Source organism: Bufo bufo, chromosome 2 (assembly GCF_905171765.1).
Source record: "Bufo bufo chromosome 2, aBufBuf1.1, whole genome shotgun sequence".
Classification (NCBI taxonomy): domain Eukaryota; kingdom Metazoa; phylum Chordata; class Amphibia; order Anura; family Bufonidae; genus Bufo; species Bufo bufo.
In genome coordinates, this window is record NC_053390.1 from 144,102,951 (window position 1) to 144,125,274 (window position 22,324).

The window sequence follows — 22,324 nt, forward strand, 5'->3', positions numbered from 1 at the left end:
ATATTAAAACTTCATTTTTCTCAGCAATGCCTGCGCATATGAACATGGGACCAACACAGATGCCTTCAGCTGCCAAGCGCACATGTAACGGGTCGGCCAGTGTCATAGGTACAAATCTGCTGACAGTGACCAAACCCTTTAAAGTACATCTAACAGAATCCAGGCAGCATCCTCCCTTGCACAGGAGCCGAACTGTAGTTTAACCGATCCAAAACCTGTATAGTATGTGGCTGTGGATGGGCAAGAAAGCCATCACGTGATTGAACCACATTACTGTTGTGATTTTGGCTCCTAAGGAAGCGGGGCCTGGCAGCCATAAGCCTTGTGACAAGCAACTCAGGTGAGCTAAAAGGTGACCCGTCTGATTACTGAGGCACCTATGTGCCCATTTAGCCTGGATTCTTTTAAAGTGACCAACTGAAGTCCACACAAAATAATGGCTGAAAAAGGAACCATTTCCCACATCTCAAAATGTAGTATAAACGTAAATTCTGCAATGTAGCCAACATTTGTAAAGTTTTCATATGTGCAAGAGATGCATGAAGTGTTTTACTTTTCCCCATAAAACTGGTTTGTGATAAGCAGCTGCAGAATTATTCCCCCCGCAGCAGAACCACACTGATGGCACCGACACACATGACAGCGAAGCATCTAACCTTCACATGGTCTGAATTTAGGATTCCTCAACTGCACAAACATTCTGGTTTACAGAGAGACAAGAGCAAGCATGTTTGATGCTGGAGGCAATGTTTATTACAGATACTGACAACAGGCTTTTTTGGCAAACATTCCAATAATGACATCTGTAAACATTATGCGTCCCTTTTTCATTGGCAGCACTTATTATGACAGGGAAAAAAAAAATAAAAAAAAAAATTCAGTCTACCCAGAATGCAAAGAAAAGCAATATATATATAAATAAAAAAAAATTAAATAAAAAAAAAATGTTCCCACATGAAAAAAAAAAAATTATAATTTTAATTAAAGTAAACTGGTACATTGCATGAAATGCAACTTTGTGCTGTCTGATGATCACAGTATTTCTTAAAGTTAAATATATCTGTACTTTACTTAAGCTCCTAGTTTACAGGAGAAAAAAAAATCTTTACATATACATGTAGGTAAATAGTCTCTTTGCATAATCTTTCAAAAATACTTTATATCCGTATATAAATAAGTTACCTACATCATTACATTTATTAATTGGTAATCCAAAAAAAAAAATAAAAAAAATTTAAACCTCTTCACAAGAAGTAACCCCCCCCCCCCTCCACTGAAAGGGCTCCGCTTGGTTTGATACCAGCTCCCTTATAACCCTCCCCCTCACTCCGATGTCAATAATGCTGACAAATTCTTGAAATGGAAATGCAAACGTTTTCCACAACACAAGTAGCAAATTCATAGGAAAAACCCTAGAATAACACTCGCCAGTTTTTTAAAACCTGAGCGTTTGGCCTATTACATAGCAGCTTTGAGTTCTCATCATGCATGCTCACACCCACACAACCCTCGCACACGTACAAGCACGCTCCTAGACGCTGATAGGCCACGGTGTGCTTCCCATTGCTTTAGGAAGCCGTGTAGAAATACTTAACTACACTAAATATAAACAGGCAAACACCTTAAGGCATCCATTGAAGTGTGTGTGTAGGGAGGGGTTATGACTTAAAGTTTAGGATAGATTTTTTTTCTATATTTCTTTTTTCTGTCTCTTAACCCTCTATTTTTATTTTGCTTTTTGTGTTTTTTTTTTTTAAAATACATTTTTGTGCAAATTTTTTTTTAACCTTCTACCATTTAAGGCAAAGGGTTTGCATTTAAGAAAGAAGACAGACATTTATCCAAAAGCACATTATGCTACATAAAACTTAGAATGCGCAGTTCATCGAGTATAGTCTCTGGAATTCCAGTATCTATACTGATTTCCACAGATAAATGAGAGTCCGAAGGACAAGGAAGAGGAGAAAGCAGCTTTTAAATAAGCAGGATAAAGGTAAGGTTGGGCACCAGGAGGAGGGAAGAAATTAAGTCTGCTAATACTGAAACTCCTGAAAAAAAAAGTTTCTTTGCTTTATCCTAGCGTAACACATCTGGAATTTTAAATAAATAACGTTAAGTATTCACATCTTGTCTAGGCAGAGCTTTAGTGCCAGGACTCTGCCAGTTGTTGGTCAAATTCTCCTATTAGTCTTTTGATGTGGGCAAGCTTGTTGTGCAGGTATTCACATCTGTATTTTTCTTCATAATAGTTCGGACTTGCCTGTAAAACAGACAAAGGAATGGATGTAAATGTGTATTCAAATGTAAGCTTGGAAGACAATAGAACGTGCATTGTAAAATGTGAGGGATCCAAAAGGCAGGGCCAGTACAAGAAAAGCACGGGTCAAACTGCCAAGCCATATTTTTAAATATTCAATGACTATCATAAACCCCAAATTTTACACACAGGCACATTTTGTCCATGATTTCAATTGTTTAAATTTAATGCATTTTCCAAAACTGCCGTCTAAGTGGATGAAATAGTATAGCCATGACCAAGAATTGATTACATGCAGGGTATCCACTTATCAGAAACTCAAAACTTCAAGGGGTTGTCTCATCTCTCCTGTTCAGGGCTGATGCTGAACATCCTCAATTTGGGGGCGTTGACTTGGAAGTTGATAGGTAGCACAGACAAGCAGGGTGCTGATAAAGTCACTGCGCTGCTTGCCTGTGCATGCACGTTCCCGAGACTGCTAGTGAAGCATTTTCATTATCAGTTTCAGCGCAGAGGGACGATGGAGTGAGCAGCCAGTGACAGTGTGTAGAACAGCTCCAAGGCTACTGCACATGCCATGGAGCGGTTCTATAGACTGATGCAAGGTGACTGGGACGGGAGCTGGTGTGCATGCTCCTGGCGACCTGCACGGCAACCACTGCTAGACTGTAGCAGTAACCATATCCTAGCTGAACGAGCAGACAAAAGGGTTAGAATATTCAGAGTGGCATGTACTGAAGATTTAGGTATGCTAGGAACCATTTAATGAGATGGGACAACTCTTTTAACTTCGAATAAAAATTAAATTCTGTCATGCAAAAAGAGACCAGATTACTACATCATTGTTGCAACAAAACCAGGCAAACTAAATGGGATCACTCTGCATATAGTCACGGGGTTAGGATACATGGGGGCATCTAAAGCACTCTAAATGGCAGCGATTGCGCCAAAAACAAAGGCTGCGGTCTTCAGGACCCTCTAGTATGAGGCCAACACCTGTATTATATCAGTAATCAGACTACAACAAGATGTGCAGTAGAGGGGCAATTGCCCTCAATCACTACTCTCCTAGAACAGTACCCACTGACAGCGATACAGCTCCCATCAATTATCAAATTACTCCATAACCCAGATGGCATATGGAAAAACGCATTTCACCAATTACATCACAGACTAAACATAGCGGGCTTCACGCAAATGAAGTCCCTGCTATCCCAACACGTTTCTGACCACCATTTGGGAACCTTTACAAATAAAAGGTGCGCTGAACTGGTCTCCTTTAGTCTTTATAATGCCACATCACCACCTGCAGTGGCCACTGTAGAGCAAATGTATGACCGGCCATGTATTCTGGTTATAGAATAATATGGAAACTAAACTAATCTAAGAACTAATATTACAACTTTACAAAGTGCTGGTGCGGCCTCATCTGGAATATGCAGTGCAGTTCTGGGCACCATTACATAGAAAGGATGCACTACAGCTGGAAAAAGTACAGAGGAGAGCTACTAAAATGATAAGGGGCATGGAGGGTCTTAGTTATGAAGAAAGATTAAAAGAATTGAATTTATTTAGTCTTGAGAAGAGACGGCTAAGGGGGGACATGATTAACCTATACAAATATATAAATGGGCCATACAAAAAATACGGCAAAAAGCTGTTCCATGTAAAATGCGCTCAAAAGACGAGGCACTGCCTCCGACTGGAGAAGAAAAAGTTCCGTCTCCAGAAGCGTCAAAGCTTCTTTACTGTGAAGCTGTGGAATAGACTTCCTCAGGACATGGTCACAGCAGGAACAGTGGACAGTTTCAAAAAGGGTTTAGACGAATTCTTAAAAGTAAAAAACATTAATGCTTATGAAAACGTGTAGAAATCTGAGTATCACTTCCTTCTGGGATTCGCGGCCCCACCTACCCCTTGGTTGAACTTGATGGACGTATGTCTTTTCAACCGTATTAACTATGTAACTAGTCTTTGAGTGAAACCAGCATTTAACTTACAAAATGAAGAATTCTATATTATGCTCGAGATACATACCTCTTTAAATTTCCTGTACTCCTTGATAACCTCTTCATGTACAATCTGCAAAGATAGGTCCGTAAAATACAAGTTTATTAAGGACCAGCCCTCAAGGTTGATGCTCACAACATTTGATGGGGGGGACGCACAACAGTCAGGCATTTATGGCACAACTTCTATATAGATCTCCGATGTGTGCGATTGGAATAACCATCAAATGTTTTTACTAATTTTTGGAAAGTATAGATCAGTAGGGGACACCATACATCCCTTCCATATGTACATGTTTTATTTCTCACTCATGTTAAGTAGGAATGTAATAAAATGTTTTAGTTCACATTAGACAATCTTAAAGGCTATAGCAGTGGCAAGATAAAAATGGTTTCATATGATGGTGGTTATCGCAAGTCAAAAAAAGTTGAACTAAGTTTCAGTCAGCGATCATTCATTAATCTTCAGACCCAGATTTGCCGTTGCAGACTTTTCTTCTGTGGATGGTCCCCTCCCAGTCATAAGCTGATGAGAGGACTGCGTGTCCAGGGTGCTGATGCTTCATTAGCCATCAGCAAGTGTCATTCCTGGACTGATTTCTTCTAATATGGCTCTGAGCTCTCCCCACCCTGTATTCAGGCTGCCATGATGTTGTAAGTGCGAAATCTCTTCCCTGATGTCAGCTGTGTGATCTATTACTCGTTCCCCTTCACATTCTGCCATGGGTTCTATTTTCGCTATACTGATGCTGTGTGACCTCTCCCCCTGAATACCTTAGGTCCTCAACTCACCAGCAGCTTGTTCTGCATGTTTACCCCCTTTCCTAGGATTACTATTAGGTCCCAGGCACACGACTGCATTTTCTGTTTGCATCAGATTTAGATTTTTTTGCAGACCGGATGCGGACCCATTTATTTCTGTGTGTATCTGAATGTCCGATCCGAGGCTCATCAAAAATGAAAGAACATGTCTATTCTTGTCTGCAATACGGCCAAGCATAGGACATTTCTACAATAGTGTAGGATATGCAGAATGGGAAAGCATGGTGCACACAGCCTGTATTCTTTGTCAGACCCGTGGACGACAAAATGGATACGTGTTGTGCATGGAAAAAAAGGGTAGAGCAGATATCTGCATGAGGGAGTGTTGTATGTTAGAAGCAGCCGCACAGCCAGCCATGTATAGGAGTTGCAGACTACAAAGTGGTAGGAAATTTTTAATGAAGACTATATTTAAAAAATTGCTTAAGGGGGTTGTGCACCTTAGGGGGAGTTTTTGGCAACTTCTCCCCCACCCAAACCTGGAAAGAGAAGCATACTTATCTGCTTTCCGGCACAGGCTCCTTCGTTCCACAGCCTCGGCTGCTCTCCCTGGGCAATCTGGATGTAAACTTCCTGGTCATGTGATGCAAGGGAAGTAGGTCAACAGGAAGTTGACATCCAGGGAGCCCAGTGGTAAGTAGTAGCCTGCTCCAGAACACAGGCAAGCATGCTTCTCTTTGCATGTCTGCTCAGGATGGCCAACACCCACCCCCAAAGGTGCAAAGCCCCTTTAATTTTGCAGGTAGGAAGCAAAATGCATTGCTGAACAAACCTGGTATTCCCTAGAACCAGGGGAAAGGCGCTTTCTTTGGGCATCCAGCTGCATGAATTTTGTAGTGATACCTTCTACTCGGGCATGTAAGCTGCGATACTCATCATATTCAGAGTTGAAGTCATCTTTGTAACTTTGCCTCTGTTCTTTGGACACAATAACAGTGTATTTTCTACAAAGAAACAATTGAGTGTTAGGGAGCCGCTCAAATACATACTACAGTCATTTTTTAGAAATGCACTTGCTGTGCTTTAGGTTTCTCTTCTTTAGGTCTCTCATTTTGAAGGACCTAGAAGCAGAAAGTCCGACTGCACACCATTTCATTCTCACAGTGGTGCTGCAGGGGAACTGAACCAATGCTGCCATTTTCTCCCATAGATTACAGCTGAATTCTGCAATGCCCTAAAGTGGGACATACTAATTAACATGTTAGGGGACACATTACAAAAAGAATTTACTTTAAACTGCAGAAAATTGTGGCATTTACTTCTCAGACCTTTTTAACCCCTTAACAGTCACATTAAAATTGGAGAAACTCCCAAAAATATCACCATTATAAATTTTGGATTCATCTCTGAACCATTTTGGTGTTCATATACTGCATGGGCCTGGTCTTGTTTGTACGCTGACAATGTAAGATTTAAAACAAAACCAGTATCACAGCATTATCCTCACTACTTCAGGAGATATAGCTGTTAGAAATCGGATCAGGAGAAAAAGCAACTGAAACCTGCTTTCATTTTTCAGCCACTTACACTTCAGACCCGGCTACATCTCCCGAAGTAGAGATGATAATAATGTGGTCTCGTTTTAAAGTTTAGAAAGTTTTCAAAAAAGTCCAGGCCCGCACCTCTGGCTGCCATCAATCCTAAAATATGAGGGATTAAACAAACCCTTCCCTCCATCAGGGAAGCTGTATACATAGCCACTTCTGTGAATATGACAAACATTGATAGAAGACTCATTTACGATGGCCAATTTACAAATCAATTTTTCCTCCACTCTGCCCAGCTTTGATTTTTTTTTTCTAAATGTCAGACACCATATATGCATTGCTTTACCAGGTTTTTAAACCGATTACTTCTGTTTTTGATTTTAAAAGTTATGTAATGAAAAGGGGGTATAATTTGTTAACAGCAGCAGGACTCCCCATTGTTTCCTTGTTGCAATTGTTAGCCAAATATAAGAGTGCAAATATTTTCAGTGGAATAGGGTTACTTTCTTGAATAGTGCTGAACAGCATTTTGATACTACTTACATCATGTAATCTGGTAATTCTGTTGTAGATGAAGGATCTGATGCTGTGCAGGTTTCTTTAAGGTCTGTTGATGGAAAAAATATGCATACTTCAGTTACAAGAATAATGAACATTCTAAAGTCATTGAAATAGTATGGAGGCAATTTTATAACTATGAACAAAATGTCCCTATTATTTTGGAAACCACCCTATTAGGATATTTAATCTGGATGAGGTAACCATTTTTTGCAGCTTGCAAGGTAAAAAGTGAAGTGTGATTTGGAAAATGTACAGTCTTGTAAAAAACTAAATTTGCACAATTTTTAAGCAAAGATTAGGGATGACTGAATGTCACATTTTGAAGTTAGTGTGTGGGTTCCTTTTGTGGTATTTACTGAATTGCGTTATGGATTCCATTACCACGGACCATAACGCAATTCAATGACGAAATGCCTTTCGAGGCATTGTTATTTATTCCGTCATAATAGAAGTCTATGGCCTGCATAACGGATCTGTTCTGTTTAAGTTACGCAGGAGAGGACTCCAGCACAACTTAAACCGGATGGATCAGTTATGCAGGCCATAGACTTCTATTATGACGGAATGCCTCTAAAAGTATTCAGTCATAGAAAAACCAAAGATACGTTAAGTCATAATATTTAGGGATGAGCGAATTTCATATTTTGAAGTTCGTGTTGTGGTATTTACTGAATTGCATTATAGATTCCGTTACCACGGGACCATGACTGAATGCATTTAGAGGCATTCCGTCATAATAGAAGTCTATGGCCTGCATAATGGATCCATCCGGCTTACGTTATGCTGGAGTCCTCTCCTGCACTACTCAAACAGGATGGATCCGTTACGCAGGCCATAGACTTCTATTATGACAGAATAAATAACGGAATGCCTCGAAAGGCATTCAGTCATGGAACTGCGTTCTGGTCAGTGGTAACAGATAAATACCATGAACTTCAAAATATGAAATTCACTCACCTTTAAATATTATGACTAACATGTATCTTTGGTTTTTCCAAGTTTTAAAGTAGTCACTTATTTAAAATAGAGGGAGTAGGCATCTTATCAGTGGGGGTTTGATCTTTGGGCTCCTCACCCATCACAAGAACAGGGGCCCCATTTCTCACAAAGGGGCAGGTGATGCACGACCACTGCACCTCCATTCATTCTTTATGGTACTGCACTGATAGCAGAGCCAACTTCTCTAAGTACCTCTTGTTTTATATAGTGAATACAGCATAGTAAAATGTACCATTTATATATTCGATTGCAGAGTGCTGCTGCATTGTGTTTAGTTCTACTAAAGACAGCAGAGAGCTGTACTGTAACTGGTACCACCATAAAAATGAATGAGGCGCAGCAGTCAGGTACAACCTACTGCTCCGTTCATGCAGGAGAACAGGTCCACCGTTCTTGTCATCAGTAGGGGTCGGACCCCCACTGATCAGATTCATCCCCCTATCCTGTTGGAGTCTGGGCAGCACGAAGGCCAATTGGTTAGCACTGGTGCCTTGCTGCACTGGCATCCTGGGTTCAAACCTGACCATGGACAACATCTGCATTGAGTCTGTATTTTCTCTGTGTATGCGTGGCTTTCCTCCAGTATCCTCCCACACTACATACTGATAGGGAACTTAGACTGCGAGGCCCACAGGGGACAGCAAGTGATGATAATGTCTGTAAAGCGCTGCGGAATATAGTAGCGCTAGATAAGTGCGTATAATTAATAAAGAGTCGGGACTTGACAAGTACTTTAAAAAAAAGGGAGCCAGTGCTGGGAAGCATACTTCCCCCACCGCTGCGCTGGGATGTAAACTTCCATCTTGACGCAGCTGCAGCCAGCGATTGGCCACAGTGTCAAAGTGGAAGTTTACATCCTGGGAGTGCAGAGAAGAGAAAGAGCAGGGAACCAGAAAGCAAGTAATTATGCTTTGCAGGTCTGCCCACACCCCCTTTAAGTACAGATGGGTTCTATACCAACTGTGCTTGGAAGAAAAACAATTTATGCATGTAAACAATCCAAGCTACTTCTACCAAGACACTGTGGAAAACCGAAGCAAAAGATGACCCTGCAAAAATCCTGTAGACCAGCGGCTACACCCTTAAAGGGCACATAAAGATAAGGACTCCTGCTGCATGACTAAGCAGATTAAACTTACTCAGCGTTTTAGGGCTAAGCTATATTCGTTCTTAGACCAAAAAAAGTATGTTAAGTGGGTGTCACCTGGGCTGGGGTAAAACCATGCCCACAAACATTAGATGGAACTAGAACTTGTAATACTAATTAGTATGTTAAACTGAAAAATACATTCACAAGCAATCCCAATCTGAGATATCAGGACAAAGTGGTGCACATTATCCACCCACTGCCTATAAAAGACCGTATAAAACTGTTGTACCATTCCTGTTATTTCTCCTTGATATATGGAAAGACAACCAGGTACTGTATTACCATTCCTCTTGTCAGTTGGGCGCTTCTCAACATGGGTGCCATGGGTGCCATGAGTGTTGCACTATTAGACTACGCCACAGTATTCAGGGCCACAATACTTAAGGGGAAGGGTAACATTCCACTGTCAACGTAGATGCTACAGAAAGGTTATTTAAAAAAGAATGCAAATCTACTAAAATGTTTTTCTCAAGGACAGGTTAAAAATTAAGATCAGCAATGCTAACACCAAGTAGTCATCGGCATAAAACAATATTTCCTTGATCCCATAGCTGTATAAAATGACAACACTCTGCACCTTTCTTTTTATCCGGCTTGGGGCTCATTTCCAACTTAACGATTTCTTCTTTTTTTAGTAGAACTGGCTTTTCTTCAATGGGTTCAGTATCCAGTTTTTTGCGGTCCTTATCTTTGTGTTTTTTGGATTTCTTTGCCTTTTTGTGCAATGTGCCATTTTTATCGTCCTTGGGATCTGAATTTCCCAAATTAATTGGCGTTGATATAGACTTATCCAGAGTAGTCCTAGAGGTATATTTATTTTGCTGGTCCTCGTAGGTGCTGCTATTTTGACTGAAACTGTCCATGGGCAGATCCTGTGTCCCCCTACCCTCAGGAGTACTGGGAGAATTGGAGTTAGAGTTCATATTTTGTGGATTGGAAACTGGAAGGCGTGCAGGTGGAAGTGGCGGAAGTGCTGGGGTGGCGGCAGCAGCGGGCGGAGGAGGAGGTGGTGCTGGTTTGTCATTGGTTAAACCTAAATGACCATTTAGAGTTGGCTGCACCCTGTTTGTAAGATGAGATATCCTTGGTTTCTTGTTCATTAATGGATCAATGAATTCAGTGTCCAGAAGACGTTTCTTAGAGAAGAATGAAAAATTTTGGCATGTTAGAAATCAAAACCACGTAATAGTTACCGATACTGATGGCATTATAGTCTTGAAAGAAGAAGCATACATTTATGCTCAGTGGATAACTGAGCAATGTACTCCAGATATTAGGAAAGGGGTTTATAAAGGCTGAATCAACAGGGTTCTCTAGAAATTGATAGAGGACCTATACTCAGGAGCATCGTTATCACATTGGTGGGGGTTCAAGTCCTGGCACTCCCACCAATCAGCTGTTAGTGAGCCACCGCTCCTGGCAGGTCTCCAAGCACAGCACCATACATAGAATAGCTACTGCTCGGTATTGCAGCTCAGCCCCATTCACTTCAATTAGGCTGAGCTGCAACTAGGCTACGTGACTGATGTATGGTGAAGTGACATGGCCCCGGCACTAATGGAGCACTGGCCTCTAACAGCTGATTAGCGGGGGTCCCAAGTGTCGGTCCCCTGCCAATCGGAAATTGATGACGTATCCAGAGAACAGGAGGTCAATATAAATTACCTGACAACACCTTTAAATACCTGTTCCATTATCAATGACAATCTTGTGGCATCCTGATAGGACATATTTTACGTGGTATAAATTCATGTCACGGTAAATAATTTAATATATAATTTATATAGGGCCAACGTCTTCCATGGCACTTTTCAATCAGAAGATGCATGTAAAAACAAGGTCAGACGACAAGAGTAAGGGCCCTAGATGTGATGGGCCATGCAAAACTGATGTGGTTTAAGGGTACGTCTAAAACTGTGGCCGTTGAAAGATGACCCAACTGTGTGGGGGTAGCATTTCTCATAACTGGTGCAGCTTGAAAAGTCTTGGAGGTGGATTTAAAGTTTTAGATTATGGTGGATGTTTGGTGCAAGTCATTTGCAGAATGGGTCATAGATGAGGGAGGAGATTTAGAGAGGTGGAGCACTGTGTAGAGCTTTGCTAGTGAGAAGTTAAAACATTTTCTAGGCCTGGTCTGTGACCTGTAAAAAAGGTAATTTTACAAGCAAGGAGTAGATTAGATTTGACAATCCCCAATTCTGAATGTTATCTATACACAGAGGGGCCATTTCATTCTAAACCTGCCCGTAATAAGGAGATTACTGCAGCTAAGTGATCGGTACAGACCAAGTGGCACCTATTAGGCCTGGTGCCAGTGTAAAAACTGCAGGATTTTATAGTTTCAGTTTAAATACAAATGGATATGAAAAATTTAAAATACAAAAAAAATATCTTTAAAGAAGCATTTAACAAAAATGTGAATTAAACAATAGGTCATTTTCTGATGACATTCCCTTTATGGGTATCAAGTGCAATGACTAGCATTAAGTGCAGGCATTCATGTAGAAGTTCACAATAGACTGGGGAGGGAAGAGTTAGTGAGGAAAGGACTGATTAGTAATACGTTACGGTAACTCAAGCAAAAGTGAACCAGGGCAACAAAGTTTTTGCTGTTTCCACAGCAGGAAAGCACTATTACCACAAAACCAAACCATCCTATACATACAAAATATTATATTTGGTTTGGAAAGAACCTTATAGGAGATCATGTGATCTGGCTCTTTAAAACGGATGGCCTTAGATCAGTGGGAGAGTCAGACTCAGCATCCCCACCAAACAGATTTTTGGACAGGCCGCAGTGGTCCAACACTAGTTCCCAGTTGGTGCTTATCAAGCACAGCGCTATACGTTCAGAAGCAGCTGTGCTTGGCATCACAACCAAGGCTGAATTTAGACTATCAAAAATCAGACCGACATCAATTTTAAAGAACTGGATAACCCCATTAATAAAAAATAGATTCATTGTTCAACTTCTTCATTTTAGCCAGAGTGGAGTGTGGTCACAGATCCTCTTGCTCTTGAGGTACTAGTACATCTGCTCATTGACAGCCCAATGGTAAATAGGTAAAGCTTAAAGGAGTTATCTGCTTTTTACTATTGATTACCCATCCTAAGGATAGGTCATTGATATCAGATCAACAGCGATCTGACTTCCAGCACCCCCGCCGATGAGCTGTTTGAAGAGAAAGCAGCGCCCATTTGAGCGCTGCCTTCTCTTCTGTGCAGCAGCGAGTAGTGCAATTACAGCCCTTTCTATAGGAGGGCTCTGTCCTATTCACTTGAAAAGACGGGAGCCATCCCATAGAAATTAATTGGGACGCAAACAGAAAAGGCAGCGCTCATAAGAGCGCTGCTTTCGCTTCAAACAGATGAAAGGCGGGGGTGTCAGGCCTCCACCGATCTGATATTGAAGACCTATTCTGAAGATAGGTCAATAGTAAAAAGTGGACAATCCCTTTAAATTTCCCTTGTGGCAGCAATACAGACAAATGGACAACAAATGTGTTCACTGATATTAGAGTGTATACACGCATCTTGTAGCATCAGTATTAGTAATAAGGAAAGAATTTAAACGCTTGGAAAAAAAGATTTCTAGACATTTCCATGGTCATACAAAATACCTGGGAAGGAGATGTAGATGTAGCACTTAAAGGCGGAGATTCTGATTGACTGGTGCTGGTTGCATTCTGAGACTGATTAAGTTTTCTGTTAAAAATGAAACCACACGCTAGATTACTGAGCAAATGCAATTTTCTAGTAACCAACTTCATATCAATATGGTTTTAAAAAACCACTCCAGGTTTTTAGTTTATTTTTCATATATTACTAACGCGCCACTAGTATTCCAGCAGTGTCATTTGTTACACCCTAACTTAGTTGCAGCCACAGATTTATCATTATGGGAACAGAGTTGTGACCTCAATTCTGACCAGAGGTCCACAGCAGGCTCTAATGTGTAAACAGGAACTCTGTCTGCCCCTGGGTGGTTGACTTCCTGGGAACTACAGGAAGACATCACCAATCAAATCCATTCTAGCAGCTCACAGGCCCCTCTCCTCTTCATGGTCCTCTGCAAATACCTGTATTCTGTTGAAAATAAAATGTCTCCCTTATGTAAAGGAGCAGGAGGGCAGATATATAGCAAGTGAGTATATACACAACGATTAGCTGCAGTTAAATAAACCTCCTGATTCACACTGCCTGTCTGTACTATTGTGTATGCTGACTCTCCAGTGTAGTTCTAGGCGATGTTACATCACAGTGGTCTCCCTGCCTCCTGAATGTAAAAGCTGACAAGGAAGTAGGAGAGGCATCTAGGCTAGAAGAATTAGCAACTACCAAGAATGCCGATTTACTAGCTGGATGAGAATTATTGCATAACGGCTGGCACATACCTGGAAAGAACTTTGTCTAATAACTGTTTGTCAAACTCTGAGTATCCAGGCCAATCTCGCTGTATCTCTTTGTAAACAAAGTCTTTAAGTGTATACGAGTTGTCCTTGGGGTTCAAATTGGCAACCTAAAGTCAAAAAGAGGGCACATTAGCTTAAAGGCACAATAACAGTATACTAATATCTTTGCGTAAATAAGGAACATTTGTTGATAAACTGCTTGGACTAGCAAGGCCCAAATCAACAACAAAAGGGTTGTTCACCCCTGGGGACCTTTTCTAGAGACCGCTTAGCGTGGCCGGACCCACCGTGGTAATCATACTTACATGACCCTGGCCGGTGAGTTCTGGCTCCATCGCTGCAGGTCCCAGGTCTTTGAGCCAACATCCAATTTAATGCCGGGTTACATGACTAGTGCAGCGGATACATGTCCCAGCATCAAACCAGATAAAATGTGGGGAGACCAGGACCCTGCAGAGCTAGCAGGCAGCGATTCAGCCATAACCCAGCGGCAGGAATGAAGTAAGTATGATTACCACTGTGGGAGGTCTGTAGACAAGTTGAACAATCCCTTTAACAGCCATAAACATTTCAGATGGGAATACCCTTTTCAATTCCATATGGTGTAAAATGGCCACATTCTTTATCTAAAACACAACATAATATTGCGCGGTTAGACTCTCCATGCTTGAAATAATGACATTATACATAACAGCATTATAGGGGTAGCATGTAAACACAAGTCAGATGTTCATATGTGCTCATGAGCATCTATTAATATCCACACATCACTACTATACTTAGTCCATCATTTCCTACGACTCCAGAAGGTCCAGGGAGCACAACTGGGCATGAAGGTCCAGAGAACATATTGGATTACTGTGCAGCATGGCCTTCTATAGTCTCCAGCTGGTCCAAGTCCTTTAAAAGGCAATGCTAAATAAACCAGAGCCCACAGTGAAACCGTATAGCTCTTAGGCATGCTCCTCGATGAATAATGGACTTACTCAGGACTAAACCATGAGCACTAAAATCCTACAAATCCCAGCAGCGTCCATGTGCTAGAAAACAATCAACCCACAGAGTATATATATTAGAATTTTTCTGTATGCTTTGCCTATGCAGAAGAGACAGAGTAAAAGGTAATGTGAGATGTGCAATAGCCAACTACATCATCTGTTTGGAATGAGGCTACAAAACCTTTTTTCATTTAATTTTTGAGGCAAATTCCTTTTTCATGAAGTGTTGGTCAGGATATATTTCATACCTAGCTCTACAGCCTAACCTCTGAAAACAGACTACAGCTACATTCATCTTTTCTTCTCCCAGCTTTTGGGAACCTAGCCTAAAATACTATTTAAAGCACTACAGCAGGGAGGCCCAACCTGTGGCCCTCCAGCGGTTGCAAAACTACAACTCCCAGCATGCCCAGACAGCCTACAGTTAACAGCCCTCAGCAGGGCACGGTGGGAGTTATAGCTTTACAACAGCTGGAGGGCCGCAGGTCGAGCATTATCACTGTAGGAAATTAGGCTGAAACATGCCTATAGTGTTTGTTGTCCTGCATAGCTACACTTTAAACCCACCTGTCCCTTCAAGGCACATGTAGCCATCCCTAAGGAATCACGGAAGAATGCTATGTGGTCTGTTAGGTCATAGGGGGTTCTATTTAAAGGGATCACCTTTTTATAAATTTTGCAAGAGCAACTATTTACTTGTGTACTTTAACAGACCTTGCAAGGGCATGCTCTTCTTAAAAGGGATCTCGTCACCTGTATTATGCTGCCCTTCCCGATTTCAGCGGTCTGTCATTTCTGTGATGGCAAACCCACAGAAGGGAGATGAGGCTCACTGCCCCCCGCCCTCCACTGCAGACAATGATTGGCAGGTTTCTTTCCCAATCCGTCACTCATTGTCTGGAGGCGGGTACAGCAGGCATCATCATTCTCACCTCCCTCCCAGTGCTGGCGCACACTGTGGGGTTCGGCATGTCGGCATCACAAGTGACAGACCACAAGCTAGGGAGACTGGCAGCATAGTACAGGTGACAGGATCCTGTTAGAAAAAGCATGCTCTTGCAAGGTCTATTGCTAGACAGTACCCAAATAAAGAGCTGCTCTAATCAGCTTATATTAGAAGTCCCTTGTGGAGGCCGCACAAAGCGTCTGCAATATATCCCAGGATTTCATCCTGCATTTAGAAACCATAGGGTTACAGATGTTTGCTCTTCTGGGCACTGAAAACCACATAAGACTGCCCTCTTTCCTAGTACCGAGGGTGTTTGGGTCATTGGCAGGGAAGAGTACAGGGTTGCACTGTTCCAGGAGTTGCAGCGCACAAAGACTCCGTCTGTGCCATTTAACCCCTTAACTCCCTAAAAAGACTACATTTACATTACAAGGAAGCAGAAAAGTTGCAGGGTTTATATCTGCAATCCAATGAACAAACAAAAAAAATAATAAACAAAAATAAATAAAACTTTAAAGGGAGTGCGTCACCTGCATTTTTTTCTGCTAGCTTATTTTTTGACTGTATTCTATTTCCTCAACATGAGTATGGGGGACAGCCAACAGCTCTCTCCCATCTCCCTCATACACAAATACGTTTGGCTGAAGGTGTCTATGTACGCTATGGGGAAAGCATCGAAATGCGCTGCCAGACAATTCTGGTGGTAGCTCATCTCCAAGAACAAAAGGATTGGGTGAAAAATATTCATTTTGTCCCATCCTTGTCTTCCCTGACATCTGTCAGGGAGCAATGGGAGCACCCCATTGTCAGCTTTAAGGTGGATTTCAACAGGGGAACGTTCGGTTCCGACGTTACTATGGAGGTGATCACTGCATGTAAATGCAACGCTTCACCTCCACAGAGCGAGCAGCCGACAATCTGCTGCTCCTCGGCAAGTGTAAATCCACCTTAAGGCTTTGTGGTCAGTGCAAAGCGCAGGATTTTAGAATTTAAAAAAATAGCGAAATGGAAAATTAAAGGGGTTCTACAGTTTGTTTTAACTGATGATCTATCCTCTGGATAGATCAGCATCTGATCGGTGGGGGTCTGACACCTGGGACCCCCGCCATTCAGCTGTTTGTGAAGGCAGCGGTACTCCAACAGCACCGCGGCCTTCTAACTGTTTACCGCTGGCCCAGTGACATCACGACGAGTATCAACTGGCCTGGGCGGAGCTAAGCTCTGTTCATTTGAATGGAGCTTAGCCGTGCTCAGGCCAGCGGTAAACAGTGAGAAGGCCGTGGCGCTGCTGGAGTGCCGCTGCCTTCACAAACAGCTGATCGTCGGGGATCAGATGCTGATTTATCCAGAGGATAGATCATCAGTTTAAACAAACTGCAGAACCCCTTTCAATATAAAAAAATAATTGTAAAGATCTTTTGGTTAACAAAAGCTTTATTGAAACAATAGGTCATTCCCCATTAAAGGGGTTGTCCAAGTTCAGAGCTGAATCTGGACATACCTCCATTTTCACCCAGGCAGCCCCCCTGATTTAAGCATCAGAGCAGTTCATGCTCCAATGCTCTCCTTTGCCCTGCGCTAAATTGCGCATGGAAAAGGCATTTTTTGGAAATCCGGTGACAAATCGGGCTCTCCTTCAGGCTGCCAGGAAGCCCAGTGATGTCACTAGCAATGATGGGCGGGCTTTAGCGCTGCCCTAACCAGTAAAACAGCTAGGGCAGCGTTAAAGCCCACCTATCAGCCAGTGATGTCACCAAACACTGCAGGGCAGAAGCCTCCGCCCAGCAGCGTGTTATTGTAAACAAAAGAGCCCTTGCCCTGCGCGATCTAGCGCAGGGCAAGGGAGCGCATCGGAGAACAAGATGCTCCGATGCCAACATCAGGGAGGCTGCCTGGGTGAAAATATGCCTATGTCTGGGTTTAGCTGTGAACCCAGACAACCCCTTTAAGGGAGCCCGTATGTCATCTGAGTTATTTGGACGTTCAGAAAATGAACTTTCATTCCTATGGAAAACTGGGCTCCGCTGCGCTTCTGGCACCTGCACAGAACAGCTCCCTGTCTTGCGCGTGGCCAGAAGCGCAGCAGAGGGTGCCGGCACAAGCATCCCTGTGACATCAGGGGAGAGGGCTGAAGCCATGGGAGGAGCACTTGGAAGCAGTTTTCCATAGGAATAAAAGTTAGTTTTCTAAACATCCAGAGACCTCACAGATGTCATACAGGTTTGGAATACCTTTAACGTGAATTGGTGTACATTGCTGGTACTTTAGTGAAAAGTTGCTGACAGCCTCCCTTTTAAGCTTTTCTTTACAAAAGATTTGCTAGTTTGTATTAAAAAAAATACTCCAGATCAAGTGCAGAGCGAGGAGGTGATCTAGTCTTTGCCAGGCATTCCCTAACATGCAGCACTCAAGGTGTAGCACTGCCCAATAAGGGTGTGCATGGATTCTGTAAGAAATGATCAGCGCTCTGCAGCTATAAATAGAGAGCAGTATGCCAGCAGCGCATGATGAGCTAGCACTGTACAGGAGCCTTGCTTGCTGACATCTGCTCTTATGTAAGGGGGTTGTGCATTTAACCCTTCAGAAGACCACCTTGAGACATACTGTACCTCACAACCCTTATAAGACCTTTCCATAACAGCATACACCTAAACTATGACAAAATATATTAACACACAAGACTCTGTACAGATAACCTTGCAGCGCAAGTGCAGTATTTAGAGCCATTATTGCCGTCAAAAGCAGCAGACCCAGATTATCAAAGGGGTCTATCAGGATCACCTCAGAAAATGGATCTGTCACCATCATCATGACGCCAACGTGACCAAAGCCTAATTGGGTTTTCCACAACTTTCTTTTCGATAGGACATAGACGTCAGATTGGCAGGCGCCTGACTCCCAGAAAACGGCTGATCAGCAGGGTTGCTGGGTGTCACTACCTCCTTTTAACAATTATTTTTACTGGGTGTAAGTATCAGATTATCCGAGCTCCCAAAACTGTACAGAATACTGCTGCACATAGTCTGCCATCTGCAGTCTACATCTAGGCAAGAACAATAAGAATCTGTTTTAGAGGTGTAGATTCATGAAAAGTAGAGAGATTTGAACACAATGCACATCCAAGGACCTGGAAACCTGAGAGTTCAAGGGAAAACCATTTTTCCCAAAGCCAAACACACGCATGTGTAAGAAGAACACGACAATACGTTTTTCTTCTCACCTGTGGCAGGATAACACCGAGAGAGTTCTTGTCTTTTTGATTAACACCATCTTTATGTAAACGAGCAAGTATCTCTGGCTTTTTATATGGCTTCAGTGCCAGCAGATGAATCACCCTTTCCCTATATGGCCGCTGTGCAATACTGTTGCTGACATTTGTCTTCCGAATGGTGTTTGCTGGATTAATGGGCGTGGACCTTTTCCTTTCTGGTGCTGCATCTAAAATATTATTTGCTGGTTTACGAATCTGGACCCTCTTGCCTGCAAGAGAAGATAAAAATACAAGTTAAATAAGAAATCACAAAGTCCAGAGTCTCCCAAACCCCGTTACCAGCATGAATGCTTATTTCATGTACATGGCGACCAGTCTACGTGTGTGAAACAGTCACATATCGCCTCTCTTCACATGCACTCAGGTCTTGCAACACAAACAATTACACTGTTCCTTTGTGATGCTGACATTTATAACTGGTACTTGTGCTGGAGGAAGGGAACTTGAAGTTACTAGGTGTAATGGGCGTCTATCCAGAGAGATTCCCACTCAGATCCTAAATGTTATTTCTACAGTTCACATGGGAAACAATCGTAGATGTCTGACAATACACTTCAGATACCCAAAGAGGCAATGTTTATAACCAGTCAAAATGGTGACTAAAATAGGGGGGCTTCTATGTATAAAAAGCTTATGAGCTAATGATCTTAAAGGGGTTCCCTGGGAACTAAGAAAATTAAAGTACTTTACTATTTTATCAAATATATTCCCAAATACCTTTCATTAGTTATAATTGGCTCAATTTGTCTAAGGAGCAATCATTAGGAGAAATATGGCTGCCCTCCTATTAATACACACAGAAACTATCCTAATCACACAGGAGGACAAGTTATTTCAGAGCACTGAGCTAAATAGCTGCCTCAACCTCCTCTCTGCTCTGACTGTCAGGGATTATGATCCTGTCTCCTCATGAACTCTATTCCTACACAGATTTAGATGATCATATATTCAGGATCATAAATCCCTGACAAGTAGAGCAGAGAGGAGGATGAGGCAGATATTTACCTCAGTGTTGTGAAGTAACTTGTTCTGCTGTGTAATTAGGACAGGTTTTGTGTGTACTAATAGGACACGTGCTCATTTTATTTCCCCTTACGATTGCTCCCCAGACAAAACAAGCCATTATAAACTAAGGCTACTTTCACACTTTCGGCTTTGTTGGTGAGATCCGTTCAGGGCTCTCACAAGCGATCCAAAACAGATCAGTTTTGCCCCAATACATTCTGAATGGAAAAGAATCCACTCAGAATGCATCAGTTTGCCTCCATTCAGCTTTGGAGGCAGACAGCAAAGAGCTGCCTGCAGTGTTTTGCTGTCCTCCTGACGAAGCAGAGCCAAACTGATCCGTCCTGACAATGCAAGTCAATGGGGACAGATCCGTTTGACACAATAGAAAACTGATCTGTCCTCCATTGACTTTCAATGGTGTTCAAGACCAATCAGTCATGGCTATAGTAGCGGTTGGATTATTGTAATGGAAGCGTTTTTGCAGATAAATGATGGATCTGCAAAAAACGCAGGTGTGAAAGTAGCCTAATGAAAGGTATTAGGGAATAGATTTATAATAAAGTAATATTTAAGCATTTTTATTTTATTTTCTTAATTCCCGGAGAACCACTTTAATGTCAACTGTACAGTGAAAGGGCATCAGCAGATTTGTACTTCTGAAACTCGCTGACCTGTTGTAGGTGCACTTTGCAGCCGAATGCATCTGTGTTGGTCACATGTTCATAAGTGGCTGCATTGCCAAGAACAATGAAGTTTTACTATATGCAAATGAGCCTTTAGGAGCAATGCGGGCGTTGCCGCAACTCCGAGGCTCAGCCCTGCTGCGCCCCCTGCGCACTGACAGTACCAGGGAAGATCAACTTTTAACTGCCTGGCCCTGTCAAAGTGCAGAGGGCGCGGCAGTTGTAGAGAGCAGAGCCTCTAGGTGTAACAGCGACGTCCCCATTGCTTTCAGAGGCTCATTTACATATACCCTTTTTTGCCCCATAAAACGAATACTAATGGGAAATTCCATTATGGAAGCGTTCATTAGCACCAGAGGACTGGGAAGCCTGTGAAGGCTGCGCACAGAGTGAAGGCGCTCTGTGACCTCATGCTATGCGCGCAAGTTCACAGCACAGCTGACAGCAGGAGGAAGCCAGAGCGTCTTATTTATATTGGGGCTCATTCACTTTTGGGTGTGAGCTGAGGTTTGATCTGAGGTCTTATTGGGGATCTGATTGGAGCTGTGATCTGAGGTCTAATGAAAAATTCTCTTATTGTCCTCCTCTAAAAACTAGGGGCGTCTTATGGGCCGGTGCATCTTATAGGGCGAAAAATACAGTATTAAAACATCATTCTTCTCGGCAATACGGCCCTATATGAATATGGGACCAACACAGATGCCTTTAGCTGCCAAGTGCACATGTAACAGATCAGCCAGTTTCACAGGAACAAATCTGCTGACAGATATCCTTTAAATGTCCCTTGCAAGCAAACATTTCAGCTTGGGAGAAATGCACGCGCTAGAAATGGGATAACAGATGCCAACACCCCCCCCCCCCACTAAAAAAAATAAATGTAGAGCCTCTCTTCCCACCAAATCACCTCTTACAGGGTTGCCTAAACTTACACTAAACTTAGCACTTTGACTTCTTGTGCAACAAGTAGAAATTTTGCTGGAAAACCAAAAACCTACAGTCAATGCATACCTACAAACGGGCCACCAGGTTTTATAACTTTTGTACTACGGCTTCGTGTTTCTTCTTCTGCCTGGGTCATACGGTCTCTTGTAAGCTGGTAGGAGTCATTAGTGGCACATACTGTTATTTTATCTTGTATGAATCCCAGACAATTCAGTTTTGATACGCCAGTGCTTTCATGGAAAAGAAAAATAAAAGGATCAAATTAATCCAACGGCTGAAATTGAATGTGCTGAAGAAAAAGATGATCTGTCGATTCATTTAATGGGTGGCAGGCTCTATACTATAAAGCAATACCATCTATAGAGCAATCATGCTATTGAAATCACCAATGATCCATCGTGTATCTAGACGCAATTGTGACCGTAACTGAAGTGGTAAGATCAGTTCATGCCTCTAGTAAAAGCAAGAGGAGATTTTACGAACTGTCCCGTAATTGGGCTTATATCGCACATTTATTTGGCTTACCTTGACACAGTTTGCTGGATACAATCAAAGCTGCCTTGGGGGTTATCTTTTCCTACATTTGATAGATAGAAGTTAAAGTTGTGCATTTCATTGAGGCAGTCTGATTTTGGAATCTTGATGCACTAAAAATGGGAGAAGAAAAAATAAAAATACAAAAAAAGTTAACTTAATGGCCAAAAATGAGCAACCGAGCAATTAATGCCACAGAGTTTTGTGCATAAACCATTGCCAAGAAGTTTCCCCTACACAGA

At 42.3% G+C, this 22,324-nt stretch overlaps 1 protein-coding gene across 1 annotated transcript in view; it reads right to left on the bottom strand.

Annotated features, from left to right (window-relative positions):
• ELL2 (elongation factor for RNA polymerase II 2) overlaps window positions 1-22,324 on the bottom strand; it is a 66,665-nt gene continuing 44,341 nt past the window's right edge. The window contains exons 3-12 of the mRNA XM_040421553.1: window positions 22,074-22,195; window positions 21,615-21,778; window positions 18,865-19,124; window positions 13,680-13,804; window positions 12,906-12,990; window positions 9,863-10,421; window positions 7,119-7,182; window positions 5,861-6,032; window positions 4,295-4,339; window positions 1-2,260 (exon numbers count right to left, since the gene is read on the bottom strand). Coding sequence (XP_040277487.1) covers window positions 2,144-2,260; window positions 4,295-4,339; window positions 5,861-6,032; window positions 7,119-7,182; window positions 9,863-10,421; window positions 12,906-12,990; window positions 13,680-13,804; window positions 18,865-19,124; window positions 21,615-21,778; window positions 22,074-22,195 — 1,713 coding nt within the window. The 3' untranslated portion in view covers window positions 1-2,143. The remainder of the gene's footprint in view (window positions 2,261-4,294; window positions 4,340-5,860; window positions 6,033-7,118; window positions 7,183-9,862; window positions 10,422-12,905; window positions 12,991-13,679; window positions 13,805-18,864; window positions 19,125-21,614; window positions 21,779-22,073; window positions 22,196-22,324) is intronic.